The sequence below is a fragment of the Ranitomeya imitator genome, chromosome 2, assembly GCF_032444005.1.
Source record: "Ranitomeya imitator isolate aRanImi1 chromosome 2, aRanImi1.pri, whole genome shotgun sequence".
NCBI classification, from domain to species: domain Eukaryota; kingdom Metazoa; phylum Chordata; class Amphibia; order Anura; family Dendrobatidae; genus Ranitomeya; species Ranitomeya imitator.
Window position 1 is genome coordinate 611,540,928 of NC_091283.1, and position 14,661 is coordinate 611,555,588.

At 46.1% G+C, this 14,661-nt stretch overlaps 2 protein-coding genes across 4 annotated transcripts; one reads left to right on the forward strand and one right to left on the reverse strand.

Moving 5' to 3' along the window:
* Positions 1 to 6,464: 6,464 nt before the first annotated feature.
* Positions 6,465 to 10,156, reverse strand: LOC138667632 (uncharacterized). Of its 2 annotated transcripts, XR_011318868.1 has the most exons (3): positions 9,322 to 9,339; positions 9,072 to 9,134; positions 6,465 to 6,902 (listed from the first exon to the last, which is right to left on the reverse strand). XR_011318868.1 is itself a non-coding variant. In XM_069755759.1 (2 exons), exons 1-2 carry the CDS (start codon positions 10,081 to 10,083, stop codon positions 6,808 to 6,810), a joined length of 1,107 nt encoding a protein of 368 aa, XP_069611860.1. In that variant the 5' UTR covers positions 10,084 to 10,156; the 3' UTR covers positions 6,465 to 6,807. The 2 variants fall into 2 exon arrangements, 1 of the variants encoding a protein (XP_069611860.1); XM_069755759.1 differs by having other exon boundaries at positions 9,072 to 10,156.
* A 703-nt stretch (positions 10,157 to 10,859) lies between these two features.
* LOC138667633 (uncharacterized) lies at positions 10,860 to 14,208 on the forward strand. 2 transcript variants are annotated; one of them, XR_011318869.1, is made up of 3 exons: positions 11,662 to 11,679; positions 11,867 to 11,929; positions 14,099 to 14,208. XR_011318869.1 is itself a non-coding variant. In XM_069755760.1 (2 exons), exons 1-2 carry the CDS (start codon positions 10,918 to 10,920, stop codon positions 14,191 to 14,193), a joined length of 1,107 nt encoding a protein of 368 aa, XP_069611861.1. In that variant the 5' UTR covers positions 10,860 to 10,917; the 3' UTR covers positions 14,194 to 14,208. The 2 variants fall into 2 exon arrangements, 1 of the variants encoding a protein (XP_069611861.1); XM_069755760.1 differs by having other exon boundaries at positions 10,860 to 11,929.
* The last annotated feature ends 453 nt before the right edge of the window (positions 14,209 to 14,661 follow it).

Consider the following 14,661-nt stretch of genomic DNA (forward strand, 5'->3'; position numbering starts at 1 on the left):
TCCATGGACAATACGGATAACTGCCAGAATAGCATAAGAAAAAACAAGGACAGATGCAGTCACTGAATCCACTAAAAAAATACTTTATTACAAAATAATTATAAAATTACATACAACAAACCAAAAACAACGGTGCAGAAGGGACCAGCAGATGACAAAATACATGCCACAAGCAACATAAAAAACATAAAAAACACAGTCACCCAAGGTACGGTGACCCCAACAAAGGTCCAGAACCACCCAGCCAATGAAACAGAGCACACAGCCTCATGCTGGCCACCTCCTAAGCATAAAGTTTACAACAATGCTGCCTAAAGAGGGCTGAATATCAGCATAAGTAATACACAAGAGTATAGTGAGAGGCATGTGGACACAGTGGTCCGCTGTACATATTACCTGCTGTGGCGGGTCCGGACCAGCGTGGGGGACACCGAGACACCCCGACGCGCGTTTCGGTGGATGTACCTTCCTCAGGGGGCGCAAGATGTCATAAGGGCAAGGACCGGTCATTTATAGTGGACCGCAGAGCACAGCGCGCCATGCAGCGTACCCTCCCTCCGCCCCCAGCATCCAGCCAGCACAACCGGAAGTGCGCGGGGCCCCGCGTCAGCCGGAAGTGCATGGCTATAGGCCGGGACGGTGTTGTGAATTCTGTGGCTGAGTTCACTTCTGTGGTCACAAGTGGTATTGCAGTCTCTGGGCTTCCTCCCTCAGGTGTTTTGGTGAGCTCGTTGGCTGCCTTGCTATTTAGCTCCACCTGAGTCTGTCTTCCTTGCTCCTTGTCAATGTTCCAGTGTTGGATCTGAGCTACTGCATCTTTCCTTGGGCCTGCTGCTCTGCTAGATAAGTGCTTCTAGTTTGTTTTCTGTTTTTTCTGTCCAGCTTGTTATTATCTTTTGCTGGAAGCTCTGAGAAGCAAAGGGGTGCACCGCCGTGCTGTTAGTTCGGCACGGTGGGTCTTTTTGCCCCTTTGCGTGGTTTTCGTTTTAGGGTTTTTTGTAGACTGCATAGTTCTCTTTGCTATCCTCGCTCTGTCTAGAATATCGGGCCTCACTTTGCTGAATCTATTTCATTCCTACGTTTGTCTTTTCATCTTGCTAACAGTCATTATATGTGGGGGCTGCCTATTCCTTTGGGGTATTTCTCTGAGGTAAGTCAGGCTTGTATTTCTATCTTCAGGCTAGTCAGCTCCTCAGGCAGTGCCGAGTTGCATAGGTAGTTGATAGGCGCAATCCACTGCTGCTTCCAGTTGTGTGAGGATAGATCAGGTACTGCAGTCTACAGAGATTCCACGTCTCAGAGCTCGTCCTATTGTTTTGGGTTATTGCCAGATCTCTGTATGTGCGCTGATTACTGCACGCTGTGTTGCCTGATTGCCAGCCATAACAGTACAAGGAGCCAATCAATGATTTCCAATAGAGGGAAAAAAGAAATCCTGACATCATTTTTTTTTCTTAGCTCTGTCTTCAGTCTTTTTTTTCCCCTAGACATTAGAGTGCTTCAGGACACAGCTGTGGACATGGATATTCAGGCTCTGTGCTCCTCAATGGATAATCTCGTTGTAAATGTACAAAAGATTCAAGATACTATTGATCAGAAATCGATGCTAGAACCAAGAATTCCGATTCCTGATTTGTTTTTTGGTGACAGAACTAAGTTCCTGAGCTTCAGAAATAATTGTAAGCTATTTTTGGCCTTGAAACCTCATTCTTCTGGTAATCCTATTCAACAGGTTTTGATTATTATTTCTTTTTTGCGCGGCGACCCACAGGACTGGGCGTTTTCTCTTGCACCAGGAGATTCTGCATTGAGTAATGTTGATGCATTTTTCCAGGCGCTGGGATTGCTTTACGATGAGCCTAATTCAGTGGATCAAGCTGAGAAAAATCTGCTGGCTTTATGCCAGGGTCAGGATGATGTAGAAGTATATTGTCAGAAATTTAGAAAATGGTCAGTACTCACTCTGTGGAATGAATCTGCACTAGCGGCTTTGTTCAGAAAGGGTCTCTCTGAAGCTCTTAAGGATGTAATGGTGGGATTTCCTATGCCTGCTGGTTTGAATGAGTCTATGTCCTTGGCCATTCAGATCGGTCGTCGCTTGCGCGAGCGTAAATCTGTGCACCATCTGGCGGTATTGTCTGAGAGTAAGCCTGAGCCTATGCAGTGCGACAGGACTATGACTAAAGTAGAACGGCACGAACACAGACGTCTGAACAGACTGTGTTTCTATTGTGGTGATTCTACTCATGCTATTTCTAATTGTCCTAAACGCACTAGGCGGTTCGATAGCTCTGCCGTTATTGGTACTGTACAGTCCAAATTCCTTTTGTCCATTACCTTAATGTGCTCTTTGTCATCATATTCTGTCATGGCGTTTGTGGATTCAGGCGCTGCCCTGAATCTGATGGATTTGGATTATGCTAAACGTTGTGGTTTTTTCTTGGAGCCTTTGCGGTGTCCTATTCCGTTGAGAGGAATTGATGCTACACCTCTGGCCAAGAATAAGCCTCAGTACTGGGCCCAGCTGACCATGTGCATGGCTCCTGCACATCAGGAAGTTATTCGCTTTTTGGTACTGCATAATTTGCATGATGTGGTCGTGTTGGGGTTGCCATGGCTACAAACCCATAATCCAGTATTGGATTGGAACACTATGTCGGTAACCAGCTGGGGTTGTCAGGGAGTACATGGTGATGTTCCATTTTTGTCTATTTCGTCATCCATTCCTTCTGACATCCCAGAGTTCTTGTCGGACTTTCAGGATGTATTTGAAGAGTCCAAGTCTGATGCCCTTCCTCCGCATAGGAATTGTGATTGTGCTATCGATTTGATTCCTGGTAGTAAATTCCCTAAGGGTCGTTTATTTAATTTGTCCGTACCTGAACACACCGCTATGCGCAGTTATGTGAAGGAGTCCCTGGAGAAGGGACATATTCGCCCATCGTCGTCACCATTGGGAGCAGGGTTCTTTTTTGTAGCCAAGAAGGATGGTTCGCTAAGACCGTGTATTGATTACCGCCTTCTTAATAAGATCACTGTTAAGTTTCAGTATCCCTTGCCATTGATTTCTGACTTGTTTGCTCGGATTAAGGGGGCTAGTTGGTTTACTAAGATTGATCTTCGTGGTGCGTATAATCTGGTGAGAATCAGGCAGGGAGATGAATGGAAAACGGCATTTAATACGCCCGAGGGTCATTTTGAGTATCTGGTGATGCCGTTCGGACTTGCCAATGCTCCATCTGTTTTTCAGTCTTTTATGCATGACATTTTCCGTGAGTATCTGGATAAATTCTTGATTGTTTACTTGGATGACATTTTGATCTTCTCAGATGATTGGGAGTCTCATGTGAAGCAAGTCAGAATGGTTTTCCAGGTACTGCGTGCTAATTCCTTGTTCGTGAAGGGATCAAAGTGTCTCTTCGGTGTGCAGAAAGTTTCATTTTTGGGGTTCATCTTTTCCCCTTCTACTATCGAGATGGATCCGGTTAAGGTTCAGGCCATCCAGGATTGGACTCAGCCGACATCTCTAAAAAGTTTGCAGAAATTCCTGGGCTTTGCTAATTTTTATCGTCGCTTCATCTGTAATTTTTCTAGCATTGCCAGACCATTGACCGATTTGACCAAGAAGGGTGCTGATTTGGTTAATTGGTCTTCTGCTGCCGTGGAAGCTTTTCAGGAGTTGAAGCGTCGTTTTTGCTGTGCCCCTGTGTTGTGTCAACCTGATGTTTCTCTTCCGTTCCAGGTCGAGGTTGATGCTTCTGAGATTGGTGCAGGGGCGGTTTTGTGACAGAGAGGTTCTGGTTGCTCAGTGTTCAAACCATGTGCTTTCTTTTCCAGGAAATTTTCTGCTGCTGAGCGTAATTATGATGTGGGCAACCGAGAGTTGCTGGCCATGAAGTGGGCATTCGAGGAGTGGCGTCATTGGCTTGAGGGTGCTAAGCATCGCGTGGTGGTTTTGACTGATCATAAGAACCTTACTTATCTTGAGTCTGCCAAGCGCTTGAATCCTAGACAGGCCCGTTGGTCGTTATTTTTTGCTCATTTTGATTTTGTGATTTCATACCTTCCGGGCTCTAAAAATGTGAAGGCGGATGCTCTGTCTAGGAGTTTTGTGCCCGACTCTCCGGGGTTATCTGAGCCGGCGAGTATCCTCAAGGAAGGAGTCATTGTGTCTGCCATCTCCCCTGATTTGCGGAGAGTGTTGCAGAAATTTCAGGCTAATAAACCTGATCGTTGTCCGGCCGAGAAACTGTTCGTCCCTGATAGGTGGACTAGTAAAGTTATCTCTGAACTTCATTGTTCGGTGCTGGCCGGTCATCCAGGAATCTTTGGTACCAGGGAGTTGGTTGCTAGATCCTTCTGGTGGCCATCTCTGTCACGGGATGTGCGTGCTTTTGTGCAGTCCTGTGGAATTTGTGCTAGGGCTAAGCCCTGCTGTTCACGTGCCAGTGGGTTGCTTTTGCCCTTGCCGGTCCCGAAGAGGCCTTGGACACATATTTCGATGGATTTCATTTCTGACCTTCCCGTTTCTCAAAAGATGTCTGTCATTTGGGTGGTCTGTGATCACTTTTCTAAAATGGTCCATCTGGTGCCCTTGGTTAAATTGCCTTCCTCCTCTGATTTGGTGCCTTTGTTCTTCCAGCATGTGGTTCGTTTACATGGCATTCCTGAGAATATTGTTTCTGACAGAGGTTCCCAGTTTGTCTCGAGGTTCTGGCGAGCCTTTTGTGGTAGGATGGGCATTGACCTATCTTTTTCCTCGGCCTTCCATCCTCAGACTAATGGCCAGACCGAACGAACCAATCAGACCTTGGAAACATATCTGAGATGTTTTGTTTCCGCTGACCAGGATGATTGGGTGTCATTTTTGCCGTTGGCTGAGTTCGCCCTTAATAATCGGGCCAGCTCGGCTACCTTGGTCTCTCCATTTTTCTGCAATTCTGGGTTCCATCCTCGTTTCTCTTCAGGACAGGTTGAGTCTTCGGACTGTCCTGGTGTGGATTATGTGGTGGACAGGTTGCAGCAGATCTGGACTCAGGTAGTGGACAATTTGACCTTGTCCCAGGAGAAGGCTCAGCTTTTCGCTAATCGCAGACGCCGTGTGGGACCCCGACTTCGTGTTGGGGATCTGGTTTGGTTATCTTCTCGTCATATACCTATGAAGGTTTCCTCTCCTAAATTTAAACCTCGTTTTATTGGTCCGTATAGGATTTCTGAGATTCTCAATCCGGTGTCTTTTCGTCTGACCCTCCCAGACTCCTTTTCCATACATAATGTATTCCATAGGTCGTTGTTGAGGAGATACGTGGCACCTATGGTTCCATCTGTGGAGCCTCCTGCCCCTGTTTTGGTGGAGGGGGAATTGGAGTATATTGTGGAGAAGATTTTGGATTCTCGTGTCTCTAGACGGAAACTCCAGTATCTGGTCAAATGGAAGGGTTATGCTCAGGAAGATAATTCCTGGGTTTTTGCCTCTGATGTCCATGCCCCAGATCTTGTTCGTGCCTTTCATGTGGCTCATCCTGGTCGGCCTGGGGGTTCTGGTGAGGGTTCGGTGACCCCTCCTCAAGGGGGGGGTACTGTTGTGAATTCTGTGGCTGAGTTCACTTCTGTGGTCACAAGTGGTATTGCAGTCTCTGGGCTTCCTCCCTCAGGTGTTTTGGTGAGCTCGTTGGCTGCCTTGCTATTTAGCTCCACCTGAGTCTGTCTTCCTTGCTCCTTGTCAATGTTCCAGTGTTGGATCTGAGCTACTGCATCTTTCCTTGGGCCTGCTGCTCTGCTAGATAAGTGCTTCTAGTTTGTTTTCTGTTTTTTCTGTCCAGCTTGTTATTATCTTTTGCTGGAAGCTCTGAGAAGCAAAGGGGTGCACCGCCGTGCTGTTAGTTCGGCACGGTGGGTCTTTTTGCCCCTTTGCGTGGTTTTCGTTTTAGGGTTTTTTGTAGACTGCATAGTTCTCTTTGCTATCCTCGCTCTGTCTAGAATATCGGGCCTCACTTTGCTGAATCTATTTCATTCCTACGTTTGTCTTTTCATCTTGCTAACAGTCATTATATGTGGGGGCTGCCTATTCCTTTGGGGTATTTCTCTGAGGTAAGTCAGGCTTGTATTTCTATCTTCAGGCTAGTCAGCTCCTCAGGCAGTGCCGAGTTGCATAGGTAGTTGATAGGCGCAATCCACTGCTGCTTCCAGTTGTGTGAGGATAGATCAGGTACTGCAGTCTACAGAGATTCCACGTCTCAGAGCTCGTCCTATTGTTTTGGATTATTGCCAGATCTCTGTATGTGCGCTGATTACTGCACGCTGTGTTGCCTGATTGCCAGCCATAACAGGACGGCAGCAGGAAAGCCGCGCATGCGCGCGTGCATAGAAAGAGAATACGGCGGCCATAGATGGAATGGGCAGAGAAGAGGGCAGGGATATGAAGCGACCAAACGGCCGCAGCAGTAAATATAACAAAACGGACACACCGCAGGTCAGGAGGGATCCCAGGTACAAGGTAAAACATTGACTATAACCAAAACGATCTGTATCACAATGAACCAATGACCGGCAAATATTAGGAAACCCATACCAGAACCAAAGATGGAGTACATATAATATGCCAATGGCACTACCCGCAGTAAACCCAGGACAAATAGTAGCAAATAAGCACAATATTAGGCATAAGTAAAACACCTGGTGGTGGAAAATAGCACAATAGTCGCCGCGGCAGAAACAAAGACATATATACAGAACAAAATATAAGTGCATATCATATAGGCATACAAGTTGGTAGAGTCCAAAAAGTACATGTTTCTATAGAATTTCTCATGTCCGCTTGTAAAGCAACGCTTCATTCTTCAAACTGCCAGTATAATATAGGCCACCAGTATCCATGACAGCAACGTATAGAGCTACGGATCCTAAATAACAGAGAATAAAAAAGTTAAAAACAAAATACGAGAAAATGATGCGGAGCGGCAGAAAAACACAGCAGTGTGGTGACTACAGATAGGGGGCAAAACTGATATTCTCGTTCAAGCCCAATGGGCACACTGTATTTAATAACCAGATCCAGCGTGTCTCCAGTTGGCCAAGGCGCTTAAATAAATTCCCTCCGCGGATATTGACATTCAAAATGTCAATACCGCGGACCCTAAAGAGCGAACTATTCCCTTGATGTTTGGTCAGGAAATGCCTAGGAATGGTCTTCAGTAAGGTTGTATCATTCTGGGTACCAGCAGCCTCAATCCCCAGGACGTGCTCCCGAATCCTCACCTTCAGCTGCCTGGTGGTCATCCCGACATAGATCAACCCACACGGGCAGGTAGCGTAATAAATTACGTACCTGGACGTGCAGGTGATGCGTTTCTTGATATTATATTCTTTTGACCCGTTAGAGTTCAAAAATGTATCGCATCTATCCATATTCGGGCACGCGACACACCGGCCGCAAGGCACAGAACCCCCCGGAGCCGGTATATTGTCTAAGAATGTTCTAGGGCCCTGCCCATCATAATGGCTTTTAGTTAGCAGGTCTCTCAGGTTTCTCGCTCGCCTAAAGGTGAGGAGAGGTCTCTTAGGAAGGAATTTTGCAATGATGGAATCGGTTTGCAGAATAGGCCAGGCCTTGGTCAATGCCGATCTTACTTTATCAGCCTGGAGATTATACGTAGTGATAAACCGAAGTTGATCACCGCCATTAGTTCTATCTTCCCCCTGAGGTTTATATAGTAGACGATTACGCATAGAATATTTGGCCCTGTGATAGGCTTTTTTAATATTCCGTCTACTGTAACCGCGTTCACTAAATCGGTTGGTCAGTTCCATAGCACGCTTCTCAAAGTCGGAGTCTGTCGAGCAGATCCTCCGTAAACGCAGGAACTGGCCAACCGGTATCGAAGACACCATATGTCTGGGGTGACACGATGATGCGTGCAACACCATATTGGTGGATGTAACTTTCCGAAAGATGTCAGTATAAATAGCCCCAGACGCATCCTTAGCAACCACTACATCCAGGAAACTAATACTAGACTTATCCCAGACACACGTGAGTCTGATGTTCAGGTCATTACTGCTGAGGCACTCGATGAACTGTCCCAGGCCGAAGGCCTCACCCTGCCAGACAAAAAGGATGTCATCGATGTACCGAACCCAGAAGGGGATACGGTCCATCGATGACAGCCTGTCCGACAGGAAGAGGTCCCTCTCCCACAGCCCCAGGAACAGATTAGCATAGGCCGGCGCAAAGGCCGCGCCCATGGCTGTCCCCTGGAGCTGCAGGTAGAAGGACCCCTTAAACACGAAGAAATTGTGTGAGAGGGTGAACTCCAGTAGCCTCAGCAGGAGTCCCCTAAGTCCCATGGACAAAGTAGATGTTTCTAGAAAAAACTTAACTGCAGCAATGCCGTCCTTATGTCTGATGCTAGTATACAGGGACTCAACATCCGCTGAGACTAGTAGAGATTCACCCTCAAAATGGAGGCCATCGACCCGACGGAGCAGCTCACCAGTATCTTTAAGGTACGACGGAAGAACCGTGACAAGGGGCTGGAGGTGGAAATCGATCCAAGAGTTGACGTGCTCAAGATAGTTACCCCTCCCTGAAACTATAGGGCGGCCGGGTGGCGACTTCAGGTCCTTATGGATTTTCGGGAGGAGATAAAAGGTGGCTACGGTGGGGTCATTTATGAGAAGGGAGGAAGCAAGTTCCTTGGTGATTGTATCACTATCCAGGGCTTCCTTGATAATAGCTACCAACTGACCTGAATAGGCACTCAACGGATTGTATGTCAGTTTTTTATAACAAGTAGAGTTGTTGAGTTGCCTGAAAGCCTCCCTCTCATAAAGCCCCACCGGCCAAAGCACCACATTACCTCCCTTATCGGCAGGTTTTATTACCACATCGGGGAGTTTTTTAAGATATTCCAAACGTTCACGCTCCCCCCTTGAAAGATTGTCAGAGCGAGAAAATCTCGGAATCTGATTAAGGTCCTGAGTCACCACCCGGACGAAAAGATCAATAGAGGGACAGATAGCCAGAGGGGGAAACTTGGTGGACCGTGAGCGAATGGAGGGAGGAATCTTACCCCCCTCATGGACATGTTCCACCGCCAGCTCCTCCAGTATCCTCAGCGTAGCTTGTTCTTCTTCTGTAGGAAAAAGAGAATTGATCTCATTATTAAAATGATAGCGCCTCAGCAGCAATGACCTGGCAAATAGATTTAAATCCCTCACAACAGTGAATCTATCAAACTCAGGTGTGGGTGAGAATGAAAGCCCTCTACCCAGAAGAGAAAGATCAGTAGGGGAGAGTAAATGATGGCTAAGATTAATTACCCGTTTGTTAACATTTTCGGGCTCTATTTGATGTCTGGAATGCCTCCTATAGGGATGGTAGGTGTGGTCCCTCAACCGACTGGAGCCAGAGGCAGCCGAAGCATCAGATAGACCACTCGCAGAGGATATAGAGGTATTGGACGGAGCACGTGTCAAAGTAGTTTTTCTCCATAAATAGACCCTATTGGTCTGATAGTCCTTAAGATCCCTGTTATGTTTAGATAGCTGATTTTCTTGGATCTTTTTGGCCAAGCTATCCAAGGATTTGTCTAATTCAATGTCAAATTGTTGTAGCTTCTCCTTTGGGCATTCCACCTTAATAGTGGACTGTAATTCATCAATCCTCTTATCCAGTTCCTCAATGTTAGCCGTGTTATGATCAATCAGAAGTTGCATTAAAGTAAATGAGCACATATTACTCGCCTCTTCCCATTTACCAATAAAGGCTTCATCACTAATCGGGAAGGCTGGGATCACACGAACCCGTAAGCCCCTTGGAATCATCCTATTGGCTACATATTTTTCTAGAAAAATTCGATTCCACCATAATTTAGAACGTTTAAGCAGGGAATCCTTCACCATGGCCAATTTATCATTCCACCTGTCGTCACCACACTGCTGCGCACCAGTCCCACTAGCACCGAATGTCTGGTCAAGTTGAGTAAGCCAGGCTTTCTCCTTAGCCCGGTAGTCCATATTATCAGAAGGAATACCTGTGCATAACACAGAAAGATTAATATATAGAAATATTCTAATAAGCATTGTTGGTGGTGCGAAAGAATCCTAAATATAAATAATGGTACATATAACTGATCATACACCCACCATCCATGGACAATACGGATAACTGCCAGAATAGCATAAGAAAAAACAAGGACAGATGCAGTCACTGAATCCACTAAAAAAATACTTTATTACAAAATAATTATAAAATTACATACAACAAACCAAAAACAACGGTGCAGAAGGGACCAGCAGATGACAAAATACATGCCACAAGCAACATAAAAAACATAAAAAACACAGTCATCCAAGGTACGGTGACCCCAACAAAGGTCCAGAACCACCCAGCCAATGAAACAGAGCACACAGCCTCATGCTGGCCACCTCCTAAGCATAAAGTTTACAACAATGCTGCCTAGAGAGGGCTGAATATCAGCATAAGTAATACACAAGAGTATAGTGAGAGGCATGTGGACACAGTGGTCCGCTGTACATATTACCTGCTGTGGCGGGTCCGGACCAGCGTGGGGGACACCGAGACACCCCGACGCGCGTATCGGTGGATGTACCTTCCTCAGGGGGCGCAAGATGTCATAAGGGCCTTGCCCTTATTATTTTTTATGTTTTTTATGTTGCTTGTGGCATGTATTTTGTCATCTGCTGGTCCCTTCTGCACCGTTGTTTTTGGTTTGTTGTATGTAATTTTATAATTATTTTGTAATAAAGTATTTTTTTAGTGGATTCAGTGACTGCATCTGTCCTTGTTTTTTCTTATGCTATTCTGGCAGTTATCCGTATTGTCCATGGATGGTGGGTGTATGATCAGTTATATGTACCATTATTTATATTTAGGATTCTTTCGCACCACCAACAATGCTTATTAGAATATTTCTATATATTAATCTTTCTGTGTTATGCACAGGTATTCCTTCTGATAATATGGACTACCGGGCTAAGGAGAAAGCCTGGCTTACTCAACTTGACCAGACATTCGGTGCTAGTGGGACTGGTGCGCAGCAGTGTGGTGACGACAGGTGGAATGATAAATTGGCCATGGTGAAGGATTCCCTGCTTAAACGTTCTAAATTATGGTGGAATCGAATTTTTCTAGAAAAATATGTAGCCAATAGGATGATTCCAAGGGGCTTACGGGTTCGTGTGATCCCAGCCTTCCCGATTAGTGATGAAGCCTTTATTGGTAAATGGGAAGAGGCGAGTAATATGTGCTCATTTACTTTAATGCAACTTCTGATTGATCATAACACGGCTAACATTGAGGAACTGGATAAGAGGATTGATGAATTACAGTCCACTATTAAGGTGGAATGCCCAAAGGAGAAGCTACAACAATTTGACATTGAATTAGACAAATCCTTGGATAGCTTGGCCAAAAAGATCCAAGAAAATCAGCTATCTAAACATAACAGGGATCTTAAGGACTATCAGACCAATAGGGTCTATTTATGGAGAAAAACTACTTTGACACGTGCTCCGTCCAATACCTCTATATCCTCTGCGAGTGGTCTATCTGATGCTTCGGCTGCCTCTGGCTCCAGTCGGTTGAGGGACCACACCTACCATCCCTATAGGAGGCATTCCAGACATCAAATAGAGCCCGAAAATGTTAACAAACGGGTAATTAATCTTAGCCATCATTTACTCTCCCCTACTGATCTTTCTCTTCTGGGTAGAGGGCTTTCATTCTCACCCACACCTGAGTTTGATAGATTCAGTGTTGTGAAGGATTTAAATCTATTTGCCAGGTCATTGCTGCTGAGGCGCTATCATTTTAATAATGAGATCAATTCTCTTTTTCCTACAGAAGAAGAACAAGCTACGCTGAGGATACTGGAGGAGCTGGCGGTGGAACATGTCCATGAGGGGGGTAAGATTCCTCCCTCCATTCGCTCACGGTCCACCAAGTTTCCCCCTCTGGCTATCTGTCCCTCTATTGATCTTTTCGTCCGGGTGGTGACTCAGGACCTTAATCAGATTCCGAGATTTTCTCGCTCTGACAATCTTTCAAGGGGGGAGCGTGAACGTTTGGAATATCTTAAAAAACTCCCCGATGTGGTAATAAAACCTGCCGATAAGGGAGGTAATGTGGTGCTTTGGCCGGTGGGGCTTTATGAGAGGGAGGCTTTCAGGCAACTCAACAACTCTACTTGTTATAAAAAACTGACATACAATCCGTTGAGTGCCTATTCAGGTCAGTTGGTAGCTATTATCAAGGAAGCCCTGGATAGTGATACAATCACCAAGGAACTTGCTTCCTCCCTTCTCATAAATGACCCCACCGTAGCCACCTTTTATCTCCTCCCGAAAATCCATAAGGACCTGAAGTCGCCACCCGGCCGCCCTATAGTTTCAGGGAGGGGTAACTATCTTGAGCACGTCAACTCTTGGATCGATTTCCACCTCCAGCCCCTTGTCACGGTTCTTCCGTCGTACCTTAAAGATACTGGTGAGCTGCTCCGTCGGGTCGATGGCCTCCATTTTGAGGGTGAATCTCTACTAGTCTCAGCGGATGTTGAGTCCCTGTATACTAGCATCAGACATAAGGACGGCATTGCTGCAGTTAAGTTTTTTCTAGAAACATCTACTTTGTCCATGGGACTTAGGGGACTCCTGCTGAGGCTACTGGAGTTCACCCTCTCACACAATTTCTTCGTGTTTAAGGGGTCCTTCTACCTGCAGCTCCAGGGGACAGCCATGGGCGCGGCCTTTGCGCCGGCCTATGCTAATCTGTTCCTGGGGCTGTGGGAGAGGGACCTCTTCCTGTCGGACAGGCTGTCATCGATGGACCGTATCCCCTTCTGGGTTCGGTACATCGATGACATCCTTTTTGTCTGGCAGGGTGAGGCCTTCGGCCTGGGACAGTTCATCGAGTGCCTCAGCAGTAATGACCTGAACATCAGACTCACGTGTGTCTGGGATAAGTCTAGTATTAGTTTCCTGGATGTAGTGGTTGCTAAGGATGCGTCTGGGGCTATTTATACTGACATCTTTCGGAAAGTTACATCGACCAATATGGTGTTGCACGCATCATCGTGTCACCCCAGACATATGGTGTCTTCGATACCGGTTGGCCAGTTCCTGCGTTTACGGAGGATCTGCTCGACAGACTCCGACTTTGAGAAGCGTGCTATGGAACTGACCAACCGATTTAGTGAACGCGGTTACAGTAGACGGAATATTAAAAAAGCCTATCACAGGGCCAAATATTCTACGCGTAATCGTCTACTATATAAACCTCAGGGGGAAGATAGAACTAATGGCGGTGATCAACTTCGGTTTATCACTACGTATAATCTCCAGGCTGATAAAGTAAGATCGGCATTGACCAAGGCCTGGCCTATTCTGCAAACCGATTCCATCATTGCAAAATTCCTTCCTAAGAGACCTCTCCTCACCTTTAGGCGAGCGAGAAACCTGAGAGACCTGCTAACTAAAAGCCATTATGATGGGCAGGGCCCTAGAACATTCTTAGACAATATACCGGCTCCGGGGGGTTCTGTGCCTTGCGGCCGGTGTGTCGCGTGCCCGAATATGGATAGATGCGATACATTTTTGAACTCTAACGGGTCAAAAGAATATAATATCAAGAAACGCATCACCTGCACGTCCAGGTACGTAATTTATTACGCTACCTGCCCGTGTGGGTTGATCTATGTCGGGATGACCACCAGGCAGCTGAAGGTGAGGATTCGGGAGCACGTCCTGGGGATTGAGGCTGCTGGTACCCAGAATGATACAACCTTACTGAAGACCATTCCTAGGCATTTCCTGACCAAACATCAAGGGAATAGTTCGCTCTTTAGGGTCCGCGGTATTGACATTTTGAATGTCAATATCCGCGGAGGGAATTTATTTAAGCGCCTTGGCCAACTGGAGACACGCTGGATCTGGTTATTAAATACAGTGTGCCCATTGGGCTTGAACGAGAATATCAGTATTGCCCCCTATCTGTAGTCACCACACTGCTGTGTTTTTCTGCCGCTCCGCATCATTTTCTCGTATTTTGTTTTTAACTTTTTTATTCTCTGTTATTTAGGATCCGTAGCTCTATACGTTGCTGTCATGGATACTGGTGGCCTATATTATACTGGCAGTTTGAAGAATGAAGCGTGGCTTTACAAGCGGACATGAGAAATTCTATAGAAACATGTACTTTTTTCTCTACCAACTTGTATGCCTATATGATATGCCCTTATATTTTGTTCTGTATATATGTCTTTGTTTCTGCCGCGGCGACTATTGTGCTATTTTCCACCACCAGGTGTTTTACTTATGCCTAATATTGTGCTTATTTGCTACTATTTGTCCTGGGTTTACTGCGGGTAGTGCCATTGGCATATTATATGTACTCCATCTTTGGTTCTGGTATGGGTTTCCTAATATTTGCCGGTCATTGGTTCATTGTGATACAGATCGTTTTGGTTATAGTCAATGTTTTACCTTGTACCTGGGATCCCTCCTGACCTGCGGTGTGTCCGTTTTGTTATATTTACTGCTGCGGCCGTTTGGTCGCTTCATATCCCTGCCCTCTTCTCTGCCCATTCCATCTATGGCCGCCGTATTCTCTTTCTATGCACGCGCGCATGCGCGGCTTTCCTG

What these genes read in the sequence shown, in the direction of transcription:
- LOC138667632 (XM_069755759.1), bottom strand. Translation starts at nt 10,083, where the DNA reads ATGCTTATTAGAATATTTCTATATATTAATCTTTCTGTGTTATGCACA. An exon ending in GGAACATGTCCATGAGGGGG is followed by an intron (nt 6,903 to 9,071) that starts GTAAGATTCCTC and finishes TCTGTTATTTAG; the next exon opens with GATCCGTAGCTCTATACGTT.
- LOC138667633 (XM_069755760.1), top strand. Translation starts at nt 10,918, where the DNA reads ATGCTTATTAGAATATTTCTATATATTAATCTTTCTGTGTTATGCACA. An exon ending in GGAACATGTCCATGAGGGGG is followed by an intron (nt 11,930 to 14,098) that starts GTAAGATTCCTC and finishes TCTGTTATTTAG; the next exon opens with GATCCGTAGCTCTATACGTT.